The 25344-nt window shown below is 40.4% G+C and overlaps 1 protein-coding gene across 38 annotated transcripts in view; it reads right to left on the reverse strand.

The window, feature by feature from the left end:
• neb (nebulin) overlaps positions 1–25344 on the reverse strand; it is a 327374-nt gene that overhangs the window by 121214 nt on the left and 180816 nt on the right. For all 38 annotated transcript variants that reach the window (XM_073026432.1, XM_073026423.1, XM_073026670.1 and 35 more), the window contains 14 exons: positions 22008–22115; positions 20924–21235; positions 14874–14978; positions 14665–14769; positions 12548–12652; positions 12271–12378; positions 12075–12188; positions 11322–11519; positions 10599–10703; positions 8671–8775; positions 7705–7809; positions 3987–4094; positions 3717–3830; positions 2198–2395 (listed from right to left, as the gene is read on the reverse strand). In XM_073026432.1, coding sequence (XP_072882533.1) covers positions 2198–2395; positions 3717–3830; positions 3987–4094; positions 7705–7809; positions 8671–8775; positions 10599–10703; positions 11322–11519; positions 12075–12188; positions 12271–12378; positions 12548–12652; positions 14665–14769; positions 14874–14978; positions 20924–21235; positions 22008–22115 — 1890 coding nt within the window. The remainder of the gene's footprint in view (positions 1–2197; positions 2396–3716; positions 3831–3986; positions 4095–7704; positions 7810–8670; positions 8776–10598; positions 10704–11321; positions 11520–12074; positions 12189–12270; positions 12379–12547; positions 12653–14664; positions 14770–14873; positions 14979–20923; positions 21236–22007; positions 22116–25344) is intronic.

Below are 25344 nucleotides of genomic sequence, written 5' to 3' on the forward strand. Positions count from 1 at the left end.
GCACTTTTTTCTCAGGTTGGCAATGGGTAATACAAGAGGACATGCTTTAAAATGACTGGTGGAAAGTTTAGGGCGATATTAGAGAAAGGTGTTTTACACAGAGAGTGGAGGGTGTGTGGAACACACTGCCGGGGATGGTGGTAGAAGCAGATACATTAGGACCTCTAAAAGACTCTTAGAAAGGCACATGGATAAAAGAAAAACATGAGGGAAGGGTTAGGTTGACGTTGGAGTAGATTAAAAGTTTGGCACAACATCCTTTGTGAATGGCCTGTCCTGTGCTATCTTCTGTTACGTACCTCCCTCCCCAGTTCTGGCTCAGACATACTTGTGACAGTGAGGTGAGATGTCCAATAAGTTATCCACGTGAAGTTAGACAAATACAGCAATGATGTGTGTATTGAAATGGTGGCTTTGGATAGGTATTGCCAAATGTCTCTGTAATCTCACTGTGCTGTTCTATACAATCCTGTACTCCCTTGTTTCTTCTCACTTGGTGTCATGGACCTCCTGTTGGAGCACATTACTACGGGCACCTTTTACTCTCCAGTTGGGAAAAGCAGAACTCCTATTTCTTCCACCCTTATTTGCCTAAGAGTCAGATATTGGTCACCAGAAAAACTTACAGGCTTGTCCTGCATTAAATTGAGAATTTGTGCTCTAGAGGACTACAGGAGAGAAATTAATGTGAATAAGCTTTTCAGAAGTAAGAAAAGATAAGTTGGAATAATTTAAGGAGAAAAATAAGAAATAAGAAAATAAGAAAATGCAGGTTTCCCAACCTGGGGTCCTCAGGCCCCTCAGTTAATGGTAGGGGTCCAAGGCATAAAATAGCTGGGAACCCTTGGTGTAGAGGAACATTGAATCCTTCTGAGGGATAAACTTAGGAGCTGAATGGCCCTCTTCATTTTCGTTTATACTGTAATATGTTGCTATGGATGATAAAAATATAGAATATTCAACCATGGAGTATCATTGAGAAACAAACACTTTATAAATGGTTCAATAATTCTACATTCCCTTCTACCTTTGTAGAAAGCATGGTTGTGATTGTCTTACTCAGCAATGTTCGGAAATCAAACCTGTCTGATTATACAATTACCAGTTGAATTAACCAGACAATTCTTCCACAAGAGCAGATCACTTGGCTCATTGATCTCGTTACAGCACTTTGGGACAAGCATCCAATCAGAACTATTTTTGTTGCTCTTAAAACCCATGCCCTGCATTTGCTTCCCAATTCAATGTTGCATCTTGTTTCCTTTTGAGATCCAAGTCTGAATCTGCACTACACTGGCAAGAAGGTTTTCAGATAGATACTAATAACTTTTTTGTTGTTCCTCAACAAAATTCAGTAACATAGTTTCAGTGGGGGTGGGATAAAAGACACAGCGTATGACAAATACAATAAATGTTCGGTTAAGGTTAGTGCAATATAACTTTCTACATCAATTATATATTACACCACAAAAAATAAATAAATTAAATCCAAGTTTATCTGATCAGTGTTTCCGATGTAACCAAGAAACTGGTACATTTTTACATTCTACATGGTCTTGTTCTAAAATTCAACCTTTTTGGACAAATTTAAGACTTTTACTGGAACAAATTACGGGAATACAACTTCCTCATAATCCAATATTATTTTTACTAGGTGATATTGAAGGGATAAAACTGAAACTCAAACTAAATAAATATCAGAAAGAATTCATAAAAATTGCACTGGCAGTAGCCAAAAAGGCTATTGCAGTTACTTGGAAATCAGATACATATTTAAGTATAGATTGTTGGAAGAAAGAAATCTATGGCTGTATTCCATTAGAAAAAATTACCGGTACTTATAATTTAAGAGATAAACATGAAGCATTTTTGAAAATTTGGTGCCCTTATTTACAAAAGACAGGATTAAATATATAGGGCTCTGAAGATGAAACAATTGGTTACTTGGGGAAAGAAATAAATATATATACTAAAGTTATTAAGAACTCCACAGAGCATGTGGAGACCTTCCAACAACCAGGCACTCTTTCTTTCTTTTTTTTTCTTTCTTAATTTCTCTTTTTTTATATAGGAAAGCTAGGGGGGAGGGGTTAAGGGGAGGGGGGGAAGGGACATATACTTTTTTTTTCCATACTTATAATTACTTAAAAATGCAATTAAATAAAATTTAAAAAAAAAGACACAGCCAAATACTTACATCGCTTAACTGTTCGCCAACTTTCCTGGCATGAATGTTAACCTGCAGATCTGGCAGACATGTCCATTCATGAAGGTACCTGCGATAGTCAATATCGCTGACCTTAGCCTGAGTGTCTTTGGCAGCAACCACCTCCATCATATCAGGCATGATGTGTATCTTCATCTTGTTCTTTTCATAATTATCCCTATACAGACGCTGCAGAAAATATAATGCACACTGGTCAAGGATCTCTGAATTTCTGTCTATCCTTATTAAGCAAAACTTCTAAAATAGTGTCTTGTCTATTTTGGGATAGAAACACAACACAGCAAGTTACTGTAACTTGATTGTAATATTTTACACTCTGAGAAACTTTAATTGAGATCGGAATGCTTCCTTTGCCACAGACTTATAATTTTTAAAAAAAGCTACATTTGATATATTAACGTAAAATAAATGCAGTAAATTCAGAATTAAGAGGCTCTCCATCAGTCAGTCAACCATGAATGTTGAGTCCTCGCTGTCTAGATACACAAGTCTGGGCAGTACAATAGGCAGAGCAAGTTGTGGCCCATGTAGCAAGCTCCCCCTCTCCATGCATCTGATAAACCTAAAGGAACGTCAGAGACCAATACAGTTAAAGGCATCAGCAGCATTGCAGGAGTTGCCAATCAATGCTGAACTCACTGTAAGACCCACTTAGGGACTACAGCCCAGATCTTTTCCTAAGGGATACTCCTAAAGCCTTCTCCATGAGTGGTTATAGCCCTGTGGCAACAGAGGATTGAGATCAGAGTACTCCTTCTCCTAGATGAGCTGCCAACCATGATTGATGAGCCCCATCTGCCCGAAGCGACTGGTTTTAAGGTGCCAGTAAACCAGCTTTGTCCCTTCTCCTGTAAGTAGAAACAGTTCCACCATGCTTAGTGGCTAAGCTATAGGCGAAGGTCAGGAGCTGAACCTCTTTGTCAGAGACTATTTGAGGTGCATGCCACTGGGAGCATTTAATAGGCAATGGGAGCTTGTCCCCATTACCACTCCCCTCTATAGCAACAACCTAAAGGAACTTAAGAACTACTTAAAATAATTAGGTATCAAAGTTTACAATGAAGGAAAATAGTTCCTCTTCTCTTACATGAATGTTAGTATGATATGTGAATGCTACGTACTTCTTTTGGTCTGAAAGCATCTATGATTCTGGTCTTGACACCTTAGAGCATTTCTGAGAATGTAAACTTCCATTTGTAAGTAAATGTTACAGTGATTGGTCATGGTCACTTTGTTAATAGCCATGCACTGGATTCCCTACACACATTAATCTAGGAGAAATTTTTGTGCTTATTTTGGGAAGGTGACATTACATATTAATAAAACTGTTCAACCTCCAGTGTATCTAATGTTTGGAATAGTGAAGAATAACCCTTTTTGTAAAACTGGACACTAGCATAGTCATATTGGCCAAAAAATTTGGAGAACAATACATATTATTCGGGTCCAGCCATTTTGAATACACTGTGTAATCCGAACACTGACTTACATCAAGGATTAATTTTCCAGTTTTCAGGCAGTGCAGTGTGCGAGGATCTTCCTCCACAGAGTTTGGCAGCGTATAAAGAGACTTTAACTTCTCGTATTGTTCCCGGTACTTTATCTATAAGTTTGAGCACACACAGTTTAGACATTCTCAAACAAAAGAAATGAATAGAAAAAGAAATGATGATACATTTTGATCATTGTCCGTAGCATTTACCTGGGCTTAGTAAAATTATATTTAGGTTTACACATATAGTTAGGATTCTCTTCTTACCGGACTAAGAATATTTTTCTGATTCTTGGCCAAAGCTATTGAGAAGGAATCACCAGGGATTGTGTAGCTTGTTGCTTTGATTGTGTCCCAGGCATGTTTGTAGGCATTCTGGCAAAATAAAAAGTGCGTGAATATGGTCTATGATAAATATTTCAGTAAAAGAGAGCTACACATACCCCTATGAACATGAGCAAGTAACATTGATAACCAATAAGAGAGCAAAAACAAAGGGCATCGACACATTCTTTATAAATTTGTTAAGGGATTTTGACATTTAAATTTAACAAGTATAAGCCAACTTGCAATTTGTATGACTAATAAACACAGGCAGCATTAAGCTTTGTTTATGAAATACCAGCAACTTAACATAATTAATTTATTGAAAGGAGCCAAGTATTGCATTGAATTTGAAACCTATAATATCTGTTCTCCCTGCTTGCGCTCTGTACTGAAATCTTCCCCCTTCTAACTTTGAATGTAATTTTAACTGTCAGTTGTGGCTCTGTGGAGAGTACTCTCTCTTCTTGACTAGCATGTTGTGGGTTTCAAGTCACACTGCTGAAATTTTTACTTGAAATAATTCATGGTACCTTACCATGAATTATGGGTGGTGGGGTGGAGATATGTCTCTAACAAATGAGGTGTAAGTCACTCCTTCCCTCTGCTAGCCTACAACTCACCCTTGGGCAAGCTGTAGCACCTGCTTAGCCCCCCGATCAGGGTCATGAGAAGCCACAGGAGCAGGAGGTAGATGGTCATATGAGCAGCTGGTACATATCACATGCCCTGGCTATGTGACCACCGACGCCAGGCAAACAATCTCTGAAGAGTATTGATAATGGCTGTGGTCACTGGTCTTGTAAAGACACTACCTAGAAGAAAGCAATGGCAAACCACTTCTGTAGAAGAATTTGCCAAGAACAATCATGGTCATGGAAAGACCATGATCGACCAGTCATACGACATAGCACATAATGATGATGATTACAAAAAAGTCAATAATTTTCATTGATTTAAATATAAATAATCCTACCGTATATTGTATATTGAGAAGAAAACTAACCCTTCATATCTTTCTGTGGGAGATAAGTGAATGGGTATGGTGTAGTGGAGAAGCTAGTTTAGTAACTGCAACACTTAAAATTATGGCTTTTATATTATTTATGGGAATATTAATGAGCGACAGAAGGTATTGGACTGATTTAGATTGTATGTCTTCATATCCACTCATGATAGCAGGGGACCTGAGTAGATTTGATACAAATCACTGGATTGGGATGTTGCTGAAAAATTTTATTTCCTGGAACAGTTAAGTCTGAAGGTCCATTCACTGGTATATTATAGATGGTGGAACTGGCTTGACCAGAAAAAAAGTGATCAGTGTGGACAAACGTGGCTGTGAGATTTACCAAATTACAGCTTTTTAAAAATATGTGATCAGCAGCTTTTAGCTTGGAGTGTTAGTCCCAATTGTTCCTTCAATAATTTTATGACCTCACTTTGAATCAGCCATGTCACAAATGGAGCATTGTGAAGTATTTTATCTTCCCTGTTTCTTTTGCGTGTCCCCGGCCTCAACTCCTGCAGGTAGCGTGATGGCTAGCATAATGCTTTACAGCACCAGCGACTGGGGTGCAATTCCCACCGCTGTGTGTAAGGAGTTTGTACATTCTCCCTATATCTGAGTGGGTTTCCTCAGGGTGCTCCGGTTTCTCCCTTCTTTTCCAGTCCTGAAGAAGGGTCTTGGCCCGAAATATCAACTGTTTATTCATTTCCATAGATATTGCCAGACCTGCTGAGTTCCTCCAGCATTTTGTGTGTGTTGCTCTGGATTTCCAGCATCTGCAGAATCTCTTGTTTATGCTATGTTGGCGCCAGAGGTATGGGGACACATGCAGGCTGCCCCCAGCACATATTTGGACTGTTGCTCATTGACACAAATGACCTGCTTCGCTGTAGGTTTCGATGTATATATGTGACAAATGAAGGTGGCCTCTTGTACCACACATAGAATGCTGGAGGGACTCAGCATGTCAGCATCTATATAAATGAATAAACAGTCGACATTTCGGACCAAGGCCCTTCATCAGCTCTGGATTTCTAACATCTGCAGAAACCCTTGCGTTGAAAATAATCTCTTATCTCTGTGCCAATCCTCCTTCGCTCCCAATTCCCTATTTTTTTTAAAAATGTATCTTTTTCCTCTTCAATCCCACCTGATCATCTTGCCTCCACCACCCAGAAAAAGTCCAATGATCAGCACCATCTGCAAGAATCTCTCAGACAGGCACATGCATGAGAAGAAATGGTGGGGCGGGGTTACGGGGAGGGAAATGTTTCACTGATCTTGAAGTAGGTTAAGACGTCAGCTCATCATCATGAGCTGAAGGGCCTACACAGTGCTGTAGCCTTCTATGAAAGTTGTTACGCCGAAACATTTGGAAGGTGACCAGCTTGGGCACTGATCTCCACTTGACAGTAAGTCTAAGCCCAAAATGAGAAGTCCTGATCTGTATTGGTAAAAATATCCTCATTCAGTATACTTAATGACTGCACATTTGCTGGCCGATGAACTGTGCGTGTTTTAAAATTTATTTTTATTTAGAGATACACCACGGCCCTTTGAGCCACAACCACCGATTCATCCCTAGCCTAATCACGGGACACCCCCAAGAGGACCACACCCATCGAAGCATGCAAGCCTCAATGACTCAGAGATCTATTTCAGCTGGAGTGAAAACTTTATGCTGCAGCTCTTGGTAGGGCCACCATGCCAAACAGGTCAAAAGATAGAGGATAGACTAAGAGTGGTCTACCAGTCCTCCAGATTTGTGGGTTCAGCTCAGGGCTAACAATCCTGACTGGTAAAACAAAATTGTTATAGAAACAGCAATAAAGAATCCTTCTACATCTGAATTCGACAGCACTCTTGAGTCTCCACCTGGGATTTGCATGACTGTCAGTACTGAAAACTGAGAGGAAGTTACTGACACAATGAAGGAAGCCCTGAAGGCCACCTGAGATGGAGGAACTTCATTGCTGATCTAAACGCAAGCTGTGTAATGGGCAGTAAATAAGTGACCACGGGACAATTTACAATGACCAATTAACCTACTAACCTACTAAACTGGCGGTACGGAATCATGTTCCACTGTCCCTGATCTGGGTACATGAAGACTGAGAAGGAGATCGCTTTAACTGGGACACTGCGGAGGTTCTGGTGCGGGCAAACACGAAGCAGGCACTAGAATTTTTAGAAGTGTGCTTCTCTTCTGTCAACTCTATAAACAAACATATCAAAATAGATGCCATCTATGAACCCCGAAGAGCCAAAGAAATGTGAGCCATAGAATTCAAAGGTCAGCTGAAGGGATAGCCAATCAGGACCGAGGCAATCGAACGGTGGGCCTATATGAACACGAGCACGTCCAGAGAGAAACACTAACAACTGCACACTAAGGATGTCACCTTGACTGGTGGTGAAACATCTGCAAGCTAACTGCCAAGCTCGGCAAACACCACAATGTCAAACTTACTAAACGGCACATCTTTGAACTGTGTGAGGAAACCAGAGGACCCAGAGAAAAACAACGCACTCCTTGGGGAGGACGTACAGATTCCTTACAGGCGATGCCGGGACTGAACTCTGATGCTCCAAGCTCTAATAGTGTCATGTTAACTGTTAGGCTACTGTGGCGCATGTCTGTAGAAAACTTACATTGCTAAATATAGTTTTAAGTTCATTGGTCCGATTGTAATCCACAGTGTCCAAAACAGTTGTGTATTTGTCTTTGGTCTTCTCATAATCCTCTTTGTATATATTCTGGAAGAAACAAAGAAACAGTCAGCCTCTTGATTAGCTGGAGGTTACAGTCAATAGCATATTGGGAGGTAAACCATAGGCATCTAATATATAAAAATAAATATTAAAGGAAAGACTATTATTGGTACCCGATTGTGGTCTTTGCCACCTTCCACCCACTTTTTGATGGTATTGAATATAACCAATAATGCAGAAAAGGAATGAATAACAAGCATTATCAAATGTGCTAGCTTCATTCAGAAGACCTGCTGTGGGCAATTAAAATTATTTTGAAATTATATGGGTGCACTGGGTTGAAATAAAGGGGATGACATCGGTGTGGTTTAAAAATCAAAGCATTCAAACATTTAGGCCCAAAGTTGAACCTAAATTGACAAGCTGTTAACCTAAGCTGGCTTGGTAGTCGGCTTTGTAAATATATTCAGTACTGTGCAAAAGTCTTAGGCTTCATAACTATATAAATATGCCTAAGGCTTTTGCATAGTGGGTTATTCACCTGATGTGAATGTACCAGGCAGTCCACCCTAATCACCACTGGAAAAAGGGGCTTCCTATGCCACCTGTGAGGTAGTTGCTCCGGTCTAGAGTCACATACAGGTCAATGCTGACATATTGCCATCCCTAAAACATGTTTGTCAACTGGGGGTTTACAAACAGCACATCTTTTAATTTCATAACCACCATCATTGGAAATAGCCTTTATTTCTACACTTATTTAATTAACTGCATGTCCTATCCAACATTCACCCCTATCCTAAGGAAATTTCTCATAAAATGACAAAATGTAAGTGTATGAGAGAACTCTGCTCTCATCAAACTTTGCTTGACAATGTTGTCCTGGGCTTTTAGAATAATACTTACATCACTTAAGTGAATAGCACTCTGGACAGCAGTCACATAGACTGGTGTATCTGTAACAACAGTGTAGTTCTCAAAATTCTTCTTTCCACCAATTCTGTACTTAATCTGTAATAAATCACATTTCACATTGCATCAGTTAAGCAAAGCAGTTTAGAAATGTGTAACTGTTTATTTTAGCCCTGTGTAACTTTTCATACTGTGAAATAGCAAATGATTAGGATCATTTTGCATTGTTTTAGAAATCTGGCTGAGCACTCCCTGTGAAATGTGCGTCAGGTGACATCATTCCACTTCCAAAGCTCTGCTCAATATATCAGAAGCACATCCCTCACCACCATCGGTAGTTTCTACAAGATACCATCATTGAAATGGTACAACTAATGGCCTCACTTTGAAAGACTCTTTCCCTCATGTTCTTGATATTTATTGGTTATTTACTTGTTAATGTTTCTTATTTTTCATTTGCACGATTTGTTGAGTTCTGCATTTTGGTTGACCACCTGGTTAGGTAGTCTTTCATCGATTTCGTTATAGTTACTATTCTATAGATTTCTTAAGTATGATTACAGGAAGATGAACCTCAGGGTTGTACATGGTGACATATATGTACTTTGAACTTTGTACAAGGTGACATATATGTACTTTGAACTTTGAAGAAGCGCTGTCTCAACAAGGTAACATCCATCTTCTTGCAGGTACCATCACACAGGAGGTACTAAAGCCCGAAGTTTTCAATAGAATTCTATTTCCTTTTTCACTCCTATAAATACCTGCAAGAAAATAAATCTCTAGGTAGTACATGGTAACATATACACACCTGGACAATAAATGTATTGTGATTGAATGTTCCCTCTCAGGTGTGTACATGTGCACATGGACACATCTTTTGCTACTAGCACACGAAAGAATTTAAACTGCATACAAAGATTGTCACCCTCTATCTTAGAGGGACTAACTTGGATAGGAATCTTGGTCACCATGGATCAGCTGGGCGGAATGGCCTGCTTTGTTGCTGACGATTCCATCTCCACCCTACAAATTCCTTCTTGCCCATTCTTGGAGACAACACTCTGAGAGCAGAATTGAACCTCGCCACTCCCCCCCCCCCCCCCCCCCCCCCAATCTTACTTTGGCCTCGATGAAACCAATCTTCCCAGGCTCTGCACCATAAGGACATAATACTACTTTAGTAGCATTCAGAGGGTTGGGCAGTCTTAGGACCATGCAATACTATAATTTGCCTCCTACTGGTGAATTGCAATCAAACTTTATTTATACAAAATAATGCTTGGACACTGATTTAGTCAAACTGAAGATTCTAATTGTGATGTTTACTGAAGCTGACACTAATTTGAGACAATACAAATACAGTGCATTTCTATACTGCACTTTGCTCAGTGTTTCTTTACCTTCACAATGACGCTCATCTACCACCAACACTTCACTATACCCACCAAACTACATGCAGGAACAGTTGACAGAAGTTCAGAACCTCCTTTGGGAGGCACAGATCTTGTGATCAGGGATTTAAAATCCAAGAGACCTGCGAGTTCTTGTCTTCTGTTTGAAGTTCAAATTTCCCCTGACACTGAGTTTAGAATATTGGAAGTTTATGAATTACTAACAAAAGAATATAAATGTGAACTGTTAGTGAAGCTGTCTGTTGGTCTTATATACTCGCTACCAAACTCTGTAGCCAAATCAGATATTAACATTGCAAAATAATGTGATCTTTCTTTGATGTTACTTTGTAAGCAGGTATTGGTAAATTTCCTAAGTGGTTATTTAATGCAAAAGAGTCAATTACACCAATAGCAACAGTATTCCATCTCTGAATGGGACTTGATTTATGTTGCCACAAATTTATAAGCTCTTCACCTTTGACTCACTTCATTTAAACATTTGCTAAGAGGCTATATATCCCTTACCTCACTCTGTAAGTTATAGGACTTCTTAGCGTGTAGTATTTCTGGCGTGTCCCAAACATAACATCCCATGCCCTTCAGCCAGTTCAGATCATCCTTATACACGTACTGAAATGTGGAAACAAAGCATTGGTAAAAGATGCAGCCTTTCTCGATCAGCTCTTGTTAATCCCACCACTATTGTGAATCATAACAAGCATCGTCTGTCTGTAATGGAATTTACAAAGAATTTTCTGAACATTTCTGTGCCACAGAGTATTCTGTTCTGCCCAGAGGTAGATAGAGATCATCAGCATCAATGTGAGTGATTAGCAGTGCTTCGGCCATTTTCAATTGGAGCAATGTGTGACAGTACTACTCAGCCATCTCATTGTTCATGGCTGAGACTTCAGGTAAAAAGTTACTTCGAAGAACAGTGGCGACAAGATTCCCAAGCTGTCTAAGTCAGTGGGTTTTCCTGTCCCCAAAGTGCTGACCAAATTATGAATCTTTTCTTTACAACAGTCCAATTCATACTGTCATATTCGTAAGTGATAAATCTTCTCCCCTTTGAGGGAGAGATATAGATTTTATGGTACTTAAGGATTATTCAAATCAATTGTAAGGCCTACAGTGAAAACCCATAACAGTGGAGATATGCAAGCGCAAATGTTCAAATTCCACAATGTCAGTGAGCTATTTTTTCCTTTTGGTTAAGACTCATAAATCTAATGATGTGATACTTACATCACTTAAGATCTCTTGAGCATTCTTGGCACGAATGACGTCGTGCTCATCAGGCAGACAGGTCCATTCATGAAGATAGGTGCGGTATTCAATGTCGCTGAGAATCTGCTGACACCTCTTTGCCACTATGTTGCTTATCATGTCATTGGGAATGTGAATTGCAGTCTTAGTTTTCTCATAATCCTGCCTGTAATCCATCTGGAGAAGAAAACAAGTCACAGAGCATGCAATATGACCTTAGAATCTTAGAAATAATCTTCCATATCATTTATAAGATACAAACATGTGGTTGGAGAACGATTTTTGTAAGTGACCTCCCAATGAAGGATCAAAATTTTCCAAATTTAAATGCAAGATATGCAACATAATTTATTTTATTCAGAGCAAATAGTCTTTTTATGACACTAATTTGCTTACTATTTTATCAAAATGCCAACCAATTTAAAACAGATTGGTTAACATCTCTGTTATTATGTCCCTTATGATGTTTTGAGGCATTAATTCTAACAACGTTTTCCTGAAATCACACTGCAATTAGCCTTTATTACAAATATTTGATATCTAATCTGTATGTCCTGTCTAAAGAGTAATTGTAATTTTTTTTGCAATTAGCCTTTCATAGAAATATTTGATATTTAATCTTTGTATCCTGTATAGGGTTGCAAAGAGTAATACTACTTTTTTTTTAAACAACAAAATACTAGAAATGAGATCAAGGTAGACTGAAAAGAATTCATTTGGTTATTAACATACCATGTTCCTCATTTTGCCCATAGCCATTGAATGGATTATAGCAGGGAAATCTTTGATATCTCCACCAGCCAGGTAATGTCCCTTGAGCTTTTCATACAGTTCCTTGTACTTCAGCTGGAGAATCAAATACATGCTTCATGAAGTCTTTGAATAAACACCAAAAACAAATTCAAAAAGCGAATCACTTTCTACTTACATTGCTGCTCACATTTTCGGCACGCTTTGCAACAACCAAAGGAAGATAGTCTGGAGGCAAGGTGTATCCTAAAGCTTTGCTGGTCTCCCATGCATCCTTATAACAGTTCTGCAAGGCACAGACCACATGCATTACAGCACAATGCACTAGTTTAAACCAACAGCAAATTCAACTATCTTTAATTTATCTTTCTGACATGAGTATCAAATAAGGCTAATTGTGTATAAATTTATAAAGTAACAAGATACTTTACAATTATTATGTACAAATTGCTTACCTGACTAAAATGCTTTGCCATTTCCCTTGAATGTTCCAGCTGAGGTGTGTCACTGGCTCCGATATACTTGCCTTTCTCAAGGTTAAATGTTTCCTTGTACTTCAGCTGATGAAAATAAGATCAACAAGTTTCTTAGAATAAAGTTAGTAAAACAGTAGGTCCAACATTTAAAAGCAGGGGAAGAAAAAAGAGATACAGCAGATACCAACTGTAAAATAAATTCAAATAAATGGAGCCAGTCACTAGGTGGAAAACTAACTGCGCACGAGATCATCATTGATACCATATCTGCAACATGCTGCAGATGTTTGCAAATGATTCTCAAATAGTTTCAGGGACCAGTAGGTAGTCATGGGAACATATGACCATTCAGTCCCACAATTCTGCTCAACGACACAACGAGAATAAGACCATAAGACTTACAGTCAGAGCAGAATTAGCTCATGTGGCCCTTCGAGTTTGTTCTGCCATTACTTCATGGCTGTTTTATGGTCCTTCTCAACCCTTTTCTCCCTTCTCAACCCTTGTCTCCCTGATGTAATCAAGAACCCATTAACCCCTGCTTTAAATATACCCAATGACTTGTCTCCACAGCCGTCTGTGGCAATGAATTCCACAGATTCACTGCCTTCTGGCTGAAGAACATTTTCCTCAACTCTGTTCTAAATGGAAATCCCTCTATTCTGACACTGTGCCCTCTGGTCAAAGCCTCCCCCACTATAGGAAACATCCACTCTATCTAGCCCTTTCAGTATGTTTCAATAAGATCCCCTCCTCATTATTCTAAACTCCAGCAACTACAGGCCCAGAGGGGCCTGAATGATGGTGAGGGAGGAGGCGTAGGACTGGTCTTGCTTGTAAGGATAAATGCCAAGAGTGGGATCAGTGGGGAGGGATGAGTGGACAAGGGAGTTACATGATGAATGATCTGCTGTAAACTGAAGGGGGAGGGAAGGGAAAGAAGTGCCTAGTGGCAGGATCTTGCATGAGATGGGGGAAGGTGCGGGTAATGACCTGCTGGATACAGAGGTTCAAAGGGTGGTAGATAAGGATGAGGGGAAGCCCTATCCCTGTTACAGTAGCAGGGGCATGGAGTGAGGGCAGATATGTGGGAAATGGAGAGGATGTAGGTGAGGACAGCTTAGATGATGGGGGAAAAGCTTCAACCTGTGAACAGTAGCAGTGGAAATGGAGGTTCTGAGAGAAGGAAATAACATTTTTACAAGTGACAGGGTGGGAATAGGTATCAACAAGAGTTAGTGGGTTTGCAAAGTAAGTCAGAGAGATCAAGAAAGAGGAGAGAAATGTCAGAGATGGACAAAGTAAATCTGAGGACAGGGTGGAAGTTGGAGCCAAAGCTGATAAAATTGACAAGCAGAAAGCACCAATGCATTCGTCAGTGCAGAGAAGGAGTGTCCCGGAGCATTACCTGTGCAGGCTTGGAAGACGGACTGCTCCACATACCCAGCAAAATGGCATACATAGCTGGGGCCTATGCTACACCTTTGGTTTGGAGAAAATGGGAGCAGTCAAAAGAAAAATTATCGAGGATAAGAACCATTTTGGCCAGATGGAGTAGGGTGGGGTGAAGGGGAACTGGTAAGATTATTTGTCCAGAAAGAAGCAGAGAACCTTAAGGCCTTCCTGATATAGGATGGAAATGTATAGGGACAGGATGTCCATAGTGAAAATAAGGAAATCAGGGCCAGGGAACCAGAAGTTATTGAAGTAATGGAGAGCATGTGAAATGTCACGGATGTAGGTTTGAAGGGACTGAACTAAAGGGGACAAAATAGAGTTGAGGAATTCAGACACGAGCTGCCTGACGTGCTGAGGTCCTCCAGCACGTTGTGTGCGATTAACTGCCTTAGCTGAAAATCAGCATATTTACACGGTTTTGCTACAAAGTACAGTCACATTTCTTAGTTTAAAAAGGATTCATAAATGAAGATGAAATTTTTTTTCATTGTACAATCGGAGGACAGAGAAATACAAACAGGTGCACCAAGTTTGCCTCAGAATACTGGGATATCCCTTTTCCTGTGACGTTGAGCTGCTCTCCTGAAGCAGTACTTTCAAATGCAAAGTGTGTTCATAAAATGTTCAGAGATACTTACATCACTCAAATTGTGGGTGTTAATCTTAGCCTGAACCACTTCTGGAAGGTCAGTGATGGAGGTAAAATTAGCAAAGTTGGCGATGGCATTTCCTTTATAGGCTCTCTGGAAAAAAAAAACAGTAAAAGACAGGTAACTCCAGGTACATTATTCCAATTGAATCACATGAGAAACTTTTTCAACAAAATATACTGTGCGGGGTTACTTACATCATCTAATATTTCCTGTGCCCTTTTCACCTTTTGATGGTCGATTGAATCCAGCGGAATCCAGCCACAACCACGCACCCATTCAAGATCAGACTTGTACAAGAACTGCAAAATAAAGTACAGTAGTGAGTTCACAAGACCATAAGACATAAGAGCAGAAGCAGGCCATTTGGCCCATCGAGTCTGTTCCATCATTTCATTAAGGCTGAGCTAATTCACTCTCAGCTCCAATCTACCGCCTTTTCCATGTATTCTTTCATGCCCTGAGAAATCAAAAATCTATAAACCTCTTGCCTTTTCAGACTCACCACTCTGGCTAAAGCAGTGCCACCTCAGCTTTATTCTAAATGCAATCCTCCGTATTCTGAGGCTGTGTTTTCAGGTATTAGACTATTCCACCATAGGAAACATCCTCTCTACATCAACAATACTGAGGCTTTCCAACATTAAATAGGTTTCAATGAGATCCTCCCCCCTCATTCTTCTGAATTCCAGTGAGTACAGGCCCAGAGCCATCAAATGCTCCTCATACGATAAGCCTTTCAATCCCGGAATCAGTTTCATGAACCTCCTTTGAACCCTCTCCAATGTCAACACATAGTTTCTTAGATAAGGGGCCCAAAACTGCTGACAGTTCTCCAAGAGAGGCCTCACCAGTACCTTTTACAGCCTCAGCAATACATCCTTGCTTTTATATACTAGTCCTCTCGAAATGAATGCTAACATCACATTTGCTTTCTTCACCATCGACTCCAGCTGCAAATTAAAATTTAGGGAATCCTGTGTGAGGACTCCCAAGTCCCTCTGCACCTCAAATTTTTGAATTTTCTCCCTATTTAGAAAATATTCTATGCTTTTACTTCTATTTTTTATTTTATAAATTCCACAATGGGCTTCAAATTTAATTTCAGATATGGATCTATAATAAATCTGAAATCTTGATTGAAGGTACAGATAGAATATGAAAAAAGCTGTTTTTAAACGCAGGGAATAATTATGATTATTATAGGGGCCGGCCAGTGGTTTAGTGGCATCAGCACAGGACTTTGAGGTGAATGGTCTTGAGTTCGAATCCGGCCAGGTCCCATTCTGGACAGCAGCAGTATCTGTGCGGAAGAAAGGCCTGGCAATCAACTTCCATATCTTGCCTCGAAAACCCAATTTACTCTCCATAGGAGTTAACCACACTTAACAATAACAAACAATTATGATCTGAGGTTGATAGAAACAGAATCATTGCACGGAAGCAAATACTTGGCTTGCTAAGACCACAATCATCAAACACCAATTTATATAAATCCATACTAAACCCATTTTGCTTTTCTCATAGGAACAGAACTAGGCTATTCAGCCCATTGAGTCTGTTCTACTATTTGATCATGGCTGATGCATTATCCCTCTCAACCCCATTCTCATCAACAAGTACCACATGTACACACTAGGGTGATTACAGTGACCAGTTCTTGCAACAACCTGCAAATATTTGGAATGTGGGAAGAAGACCTGGGGAAATACGTATGGTCAAAAAGAGATGAAACCTTTAGCCCAACAAGACCATGATGATCATCAACAACCTTTTTACACTAACCCCCCTCTATTCCCCCACAGACCTATTAACCCTCTAGATTCTATCAGTTACCTACACACTAGGGGTAATTTAAAGTGGCCAATTAGTCTATCAACCCAGCATGGAGGAAAATTGGAGAACCCAGAGGAAACTCTACCATCAGCAGGAAAATGTGCGAACTCCATCACAAATATCAATATAGAACTAGAATGAGGGAGTCTTGGACCAAAAGGCACAGCCTCAGAATATAAGGATGTTCCTTTAGAACAGAGATGAGGAGGACTTTCTTCAGCCAAAGAACAGTGAATGTGTTGAATTCATCGCCACCGACAGCCATAGAGGCCAAGTCATTGGGTACATTTTAAGTGGAATTTGATAAGTTCTTGATTAGTACGTTCAAAGTTCAAAGTAAATTTATCCAGGTACATATATGTCACCATATACAACCTGAGATTCGTTTTCCTGCGGGCATTCACAGTAAATACAAGAAACACAATAGAATAAATGAAAGACCGCACACAACATGATGGACAAACAACCAATGTGCAAAAAAACAACAAACTGTACAAAGGACAACAGACTGTGCAAATACCTATGAGAAAAGGATATAATAATAAAAAATAAATAAGCAATAAATACCAAGAACATGAGATGAAGTGTCCCCGAACGCGAGTCCATAGATTGTGGGAGCAGTTTAGTGATTGGGTGAGTGAGAAGTTATGCCCTCTGGTTCAAGAGCCTGATGGTTGAAGAGTAGAAACTGTTTCTGAACCTGGATCCTGAGGGTCCTATACCTTCTTCCTGATGGCATCAGAGAGAAAAGAGCATCTGGGCGATGGAGGTACTTGATCATGAATGCTGGTTTCCTGCGACAGTGCTCCATGTAGATATGCTCAATGGTGCGGAGGGCTTTACCCGTGATGGACTGGACATATGATTACTTTTTGTAGGCTTTTCCATTCAAGGGCACTGGTGCTTTCATACATGGCCACGATGCAACCAGTCAATATACTCTCCACCACACATCTATAGAAGTTTGTCAGGGATATAACGTCATGCCGAATCTTTGCAAACTTCTAAGGAAGTAGAGGCACTGCCGTGCTTTCTTTGTGATTGCCCTTATGTGCTGCGCCTGGGATGGATCCTCTGAAATGATAACACTGAGGAATTTAATCTTGCTGATTCACTCCACCCTCTGATTCCTTCAATGAGGACTGGCTTATGGATCTCCGGTTTCCTCCTCCTGATGTCAATAATCAGCTCTTTGGTTTTACTGACATTGAGTAAGAGGCTGTTGTTGTGGCACAACTCAGCCAGATTTTCAATCTCCTTCCTGTATGCTGATTCATTAAAACCTTTGATTTGGCCAGTGACAGTGGTGTCGTCTGCAAACTTTAAGTATGGCATTGGAGCTGTGCTTAGCCTCACAGTTAACTATAAAGCAAGAAGAGTAGGGAGCTGAGCACAGAGCTTTGTGGTGCACCTGTGCTGTTGGATATTGTGGAGGAGATGTTGTTGCCAACCTGAACTGACTAGGGGTCTGCAAGTGAGGAAATCCAGGATCCAATTGCACAAGGAGGTATTGAAAATTATTGATTAGCTTTAAGAGAATTATAATGCTGAACGCCGAGTTGTAGTCAATAAAGAGCATCCTGATGTATGCATCTTTGCTGTCCAGATGTTCCAGGTTGAGTGAAGAGTCAATGAAATGGCATCTGCTGTGGACCTGCTGTGATGGTAGGCAAAGTGGAGTGGCTCCAAGTTGCTTCAGGATTTGATATGTTTCATTAACATCCTCTCAAAGTACTTCATCATAGTAGATCTCAAACAAGAGAAAATCTGCAGATGTTGGAAATCCAAACAACACACAAAATGCTGGAGGAACTCAGCAGGCCAGGCAGCATCTCTGGAAAAGAGTACATTTGACATTTCGGGCTGAGACTCTTTTCTCCAGTCCTGCTGAAAGGTTTTGGCCTGAAACATCGATAGTATTCTTTTGCATAGTTGCTGCCTAGTCTGCTGAGTTCCTTCAGCATTTTGCGTGCATGCCATCATAGTAGATATGAGTTCTACTGAAAGATAGTCATTGAAACATTCTTCTTAGATACCAGTAAAATTGAAGCCTACTTGGAGTAGGTGGGTACCTGACTGCCGAAACGAGAGGTTAAAGATATTGGTAAACCCTCCAGCTAGTTGATCAGCACAGGTACCCCATCTTGGCTGACGGTTTCCATGGGTTCACCCTCCTGAAGGACACTCTCACATGAGCCTCAGAGACTGAAATCACAGGATCATTGGGGGCTGTGAGAGCTTGTGAAGTTTCTTCCATGCTTTGAATGTCAAAGCGAGCATAAAAAGTACTTATCTCATCTGGGAGTGAAGCCTTGTTGTCACTTATGTTGCTTGGCTTCACTTTGTAGGAGGTGGTAGCATTCAAGCCCTGCCACAGCTGTAGAGCATCTCACAGTGAATGAAGTTCAGTCCGGAATTGGCACTTCCCACAGGAAAGGACTTTCTGGAGATTGTACTTGGACCTCTTGTATCTTACTTGGTTGCTAGACCTGAACACCTCTGATCTGGCCCTCAGAACATTGCAGATCTCATGGTTAATCCAGGGCTTCTGGTCGGGGAGACTCTGAATGATTTAGTGGGGCACACTTGCCCATGGCTGTTTTAATAACGTCCATGACAACCTGGTGTTTTCATTCAGATCCTCAGACAAGTCCTTGAACATGACTCGAAGCAATCCTGTAGTTCTCCTCTGTCTCCCGTGACACTTCTTTGTAGTCCCTGTCTCTGAAGTCTTGCCTTTTAGTCTCTGCCTGTATGCAGGTGGAGAAGGACAGATAATTGATCAGATTTCCTGAAATGTGATCTAGGCATGGAACAGTAGGTAATCCTAATCATAGTACATCAGCGGTCAAGTGTGTTGGGAACCCTAGTCCTACCAGTTAAATGCTGATGTTAATTGAGTAGAGATTTCCTCAAACAAGCCTGATAGAAGTCCCTGACAATGACTCAAAATGTGTTGGGATGGTCAATTTCTTGTTTGGTGATGGCAACATTCAATATCTCGAGTGCATGGTTAACATCATCTTTTGCGGTATGTAAACCATGGTTAGGATCACAGAGAAATACTCTCTTGGTGAATAGAATGGTCGGCAAGACCAAGACCACTGCGTCTGAGCACCACAGAGAGTTTATCATGAAACACAGACCCCTGCCTTTTGCCTTCTCTGATTCAGCAGTCCAGTCAGTCTTGTGTGTCAAGGAGCACTCAGGTCTGATCATCATATCTGGAGTGTTTGGAGTGAGCCATGACTATTAAACACAGAACACAATCTCAATCTTGCTCTCCAGTGACTGCACATTTGCTAACAAGATTCTGGATAGAGGAACTTTCATTGCTTGGTGTTTCAGTTTGGATTGGGGTTCTCCCCTCAGCTCTCTCTCTCTTCCAACTATAGCAACGTACCTCTATCTACATCAAGGTGCTGTATCTACAGTACATGTTGAAGAGTGAAGTCCGCTGAGTCTTCCAGGAGATCATAAAATCCTTAGTTCATTAAGATGGGATCAAGTTTAAAGTTCAAAGAAACTTTATTATCAAAGTACATATGTGTTACCCTATACAACCAAAAGATTTGTATTGTAGGCATACTCAGTAAATTCAAGAACCATAATAGAATCAATGAAACAGGGCAGACTAACAACCAATGTGCAAAAGACAACAAGCTGTGCAAATACAAAAGGATAGATAGATAGACAAACAAGAAAGTAATAAATATTGAGATGATGAGATGAAGGTTCTTGAAAATGAGTCCACAGGTTGTGGTGACAATATGGCACTGGTGAACCACAGCAACATTATGTTGGCTGCTTACTCTGCTAGTTACAACACTGTGACAACAGTTTGTAAATTGGGGCTTTCCAGAGAGAAGTGGATAAGTACTTGAGTGAAAATACCTTTCTGGATTACAGGGGAAGAGGGATGAAATGAGACAAGATTGCTTGACAGATCCCATGGGCCATGTGAGCTCCCAAAATGTTATGGTTATGATTTTTTGGTCTTGGTTTATTATTGTTGCACGTACTGAGATAGAATGAAAAACTTGTCTTGCATGCCCTGTATACAGATCAAATCATCTAGATGCACTGATCTAGAATAAGTTAGAGCAATGCAGAATAAAATACAAAAACTACTGAAACATTGCAGAGCAGGTAAGCAGTGCAAGATGATAATTTGATAGATTATTGTCTTGATTTCGTTCTTCAGCTAATTCCCAGCTTGACTATTAAGGTAATGAGGAAACAAATGATAATGAAAGAAGGATGGCAGAGAATGGTAGTTTGCATCAACTTTTGACGTGCCAAATCGCAACTGAAAATCAAGAATTAACGGATACCATGGATACTGCTGTCCAGAAGAATATTTTCAGCATGTCAGAGAGGTGGCAGTGTGTGGTGTAAAACTAATACTCACATCACTCTGCAAATTGTAGGCCTTCCGTGCCTGGATCACATCATTCTGGTCTGGGAGACAGGTCCACTCATGCAGGTAATGCCTGTAGTCAATTTCACTAACTTGTGTCTGGCATTTTTTGGCCATCAGGATGTCCAACATGTCAACGGGTATGGAGAACTTGCATTTGACTTTCTCGTATTCCTTCTTGTACTCCAGGTCACTCTGCATCTTGCCAACATGCAGGCTCCAAACCATTCTGGGGTCGTCACTAACGCAGTGGCTTCCAATAAGATGCCCAAGTCCTTTGACGTATTCCGCTTTATACTTGAGCTGGAAAAAAATGATATATATCCAGTTAGCTGGGGAAAGAAATATAGAAATAGGGGAAAATCAGACTACCTTTATCATATAATGAATAATCATAAAAAACTGCTGAAGCAGGTATTGACAATTGGCTGGTAATATCCACAGTAACCACATTTATTTCATTCAACCACCCCTTACCCGCAGACTCTACCAATCACTCAGATACCAAGGGAAATGTACCGAGGCTAATTGACCCACCCACCTGCTCATCTTTAGGATTGTTCATGAACAGACCATCACAGAATCAAAAATATTAAACTGAAGTTCAGGCTTAATTGTCATTCAACCAAATATATGTACACAGCTAGACAAAACAGTAACACAAGAAAGTCTGCAGATGCTGAAAAGCCAAAGCAACACACACAAAATGCTGGAGGAACTCAGCAGTTTAAGCAGCTTCTATGGAAAAGAGTACACACTCGACGTTTTGGGCTGAGATCCTTCTTCAGGACTCAGTGTTCCTCTGGCCCAAGATATAAAGCACAATCACAAACAACACATCTAGTTACAAAAGCATATAGTCACAAAATAATATTAGCAATATTGTGTTAAAACAGAAAACATATTCCATTGGATATCTCGCTCAATTACTGGAACAAAATTGTGAAAAAGGTCTGAAACTTGCATACCATAGTGATCTAGGTTGATTTTGTTATTGTTACCCTCTCTTAACACAGACTTTTCACTGAATGATCCGTGTAGTAAACTTGCTTGCACAGCTCAGACCAAGACCCACCTCACTCTGGATGCCTTGTGATGACTTGGCATGACGGATTGACAGAGCATCAGCTGGCATTTTGTAACCAATGGCCTTCAGCTTTTCCCATCCATCCTTGTACAATTTCTAACGAAGGAAACAGAATACAATTACTGCATCAAAGATGCGATGGTTAACATGCTAAAGAAGGGATACTTTAGTCAAGATCCTCCTTAGGATCCTGGTTTTACCGACTGATGACAATGAATAAATTTAAAAATGTCTTTATTGACTTCATCATTTGACACTGGGACTGAATTAATATCATGTAATAAAAATATTTGGTACTGTAAATTGGGAGGACCCTTTTTATCTATTTATTTACCGATAGACAGTACAGAACAGGCCCTCCTGGCCCTACAAGCTGCACCTCCTAGCAATCCCCAATTTAACCGTAGCCTAATCATGGGAAAATTTACAAAGACCAATTAACTTACTAATCAGTATGTCTTTGGACTGTGGGAGCAAACCGGACTATCCAAAGGAAACTCATGCAATCCATGGGGAGGATGTGCAAACTTCTCAGTGGAACTGAACTCTGACACACTGAGCTGTAATAGCATTGTGCTAACTGCTACACCCATTTTCTCAGGAAAGCGCACAACAGAAATGTGGAGGATGTTTAGCAACCACTTACCTGGGGTACTGGATAGGTTTGCCTCACCGAGACAGAGAAAGGATAATAGGGTGATGGAACCATGTATTAAAATTATTTGTGGTAAACAGTGTAAAAAACACATACATACAACATTCATGAACTAGTTTTCCAGGGTGTTGGGAACTTGAGCCGCAGGTCATTAAGGGAAGAATCGGACAAGTAGGCACTGTAGATATAAGGGAAAGTATTGAAGGGCAAAATCAACATAACAGGTATGATGGGTCGGATAGTTTGAAGTGTGTATATTTTAATGCTAGGAGTATTATACTTCCCTAAAATAAACGGGGACATTCTTAGTGCAAGGGGTTTAGATGGGGCAGAATTTGTTAAGTGTATCCAGGAAGGTTTCCTAAATTAATATGTGAATGGTCCAGTGAGAGGTGGGGTTGTACTAGGCCTGTCCAGGTGACTGACCTTTTAGTGGGTGAGCAGTTAGGGAACAGTGACCACAACTCCTTAACTTTCAGAATAGCTATTGGTAAGGATAGTCATGGTCTTTGTGGGAGAGTTTTAAATTGGAGTAGGGCAAATTATGAGGGCATTAGGCAGAAACTAAAGAATGTTAATTGGGAGCACTTTTTCTCTAGCAAGTCTACATCAGGCATGTGGAGGGTGCTTAAAGATCATTTGCACAGAATACTGGAAAGGTATGCTGCAAGGAGGGGGATGGAAAGATAAGAGAACCTTGAATAACTAGAGAGGAGATGCATTTAGTCAAGAAGAAAAAGAAGCCAGAGAAGAACTGAAGAAGGGAATTATGAATGCCAGGAGGGGCCATAAAAAGTCCTTGGCAGGTAGGATTAATGGGGAATCCCAAGGCATTTTATACATATGTCAAAAGCAAGAGGATAGCTAGGGAGAGGGTCGGACCACTCAAGGGAAAAAGCAGGAAACATTTGCTTGGATGCAGCAAATGTGAGTGAGGTAGTTAATGAGTATTTTGCTTCAGTATTTACCAAGGAAAAGGACATGGAGACCAAGAGGTCATTGCTGAGTGTATAAATAAGTTAGGGCATTTAGAGGTAAAGGAGGAGGAAGTTTTAAGCCTCTTAATGGGTATTAAGCTGAATAAGTCCCCAGTGTCTGATGATGGGATTTACTCCAGGTTATTGAAGGAAGCAAGAGATGAGATTGCTGGGCCCTTGACCAATATTTTTGTATCTTCTCTAGCCACAGGTAAGGTCCAGGAAGACTGGTGAGTGGTTAAGTTGTACCTCTATTTAAGAAGGGAATGAGGGAAAATCCTGGGAACTATACACATCAGTTGTAGGGAAATTGCAGGAGAAAATTCTTAGGGATAGGATATATGAGCATTTGGAAACCCATGGCCTAATTAGAGAGAGCCTAATCTAAAATATAAGTTGATAAGAAACTCAGTAGTCAATTCAAAAAGACATTTTTATTGAAAAGGTAGGGAGAATATAGAATTCACTACCACAGGGAGTTGCTGAGGCAAATAATATCTATGCTTTTTAGAGGAGGCTAGATGAGCTATGAAGGAGTAAAGAAGGCTACACTGATGGATCAACACACAAAATGCTGGAGGATCTTCGTAGGTCAGGCAACATCTATGGAGATAAATAAACAGTCGATGTTTCAGGCCAAGACCCTTCATCAGGACTGGAAAGAAAGGGGAAACAAGCCAAAATAAAATGGTAAAGAGAGGGGAAGGAGGACAAGGTAGAAGGTGATAGGTGAAGCTAGGTGGTTGGTGTGGGGAGGAAATGAAGTAAGAATCTGGAAGGTGATAGGTGGAAAAGGCAAAGGGCTGGAGAAAAAGGAATCTGATAGGTGAGGAGAGTGGACCATGGGAGAAAGGGAAGGAGATGGGGCACAAATGGGAGGTGATAGGCAGGTAATGAGAAAAGGTAAGAGGTCAGAACAGGAAAATAGAATAACAGGGAAGGGTGAAGGAGAAATTGATGTTCATGCCATTAGGTTTGAGGCTATTTAGATGGAAAATGAGGTATTGCTCCTCCACTCTGAGAGTGCCTTCATCATGGCAAAAGAGGAGGTCATAGACCAACCTATTGAAATGGAAATGGAGATAGAAATTAATATGGTTGGCTGCCGGAAAATTCCACTTTTGCTGGATGGAGCAGAGGTACTCAACAAGCAATCCCCAAGTTTACATTAAGTCTCACAACGTACACTGATAGTTTTAGATGAGGAAGGATAAGAGGAAATGGGTGTGCATAATAAGTGTTAGTAAGGACCAGATGGGATGAATATCCTGTTTATATCCAATGTGTTACAGTTACAAGGCCTTTAACATGAAGGACCATTAAAAGCTAGTTTGAAACTAAGATCGCAAGTCCCAATTCACTAAGGAAATCAAGACAAACTGCTTTTCACAGAAAGATGTTAAGAACATAAGTCTCTCCAACATTTCAGTGATTGACAGTGATAACCTCATAAAGAATAGTCATAAGGTCATCAAACATTACAGCACAGAACAGGCCCTTCTGCCCATCCAGTCTGCGTCAAACTATTAATCTGCCTAGTCCCATCAACCTGCATCCCAACCAAACCCCACCTACACATGTACCTATCCAAATTTCTCTTAAATATTGAAATTGAACCCCCACCCAACACTTCTGCTGGCAGCTCCTTCCACACTCTAGAAACCCACTGAGTGACAATGTTCCGACTCAGGTT

This window comes from Hemitrygon akajei, chromosome 2, assembly GCF_048418815.1.
Source record: "Hemitrygon akajei chromosome 2, sHemAka1.3, whole genome shotgun sequence".
Classification (NCBI taxonomy): domain Eukaryota; kingdom Metazoa; phylum Chordata; class Chondrichthyes; order Myliobatiformes; family Dasyatidae; genus Hemitrygon; species Hemitrygon akajei.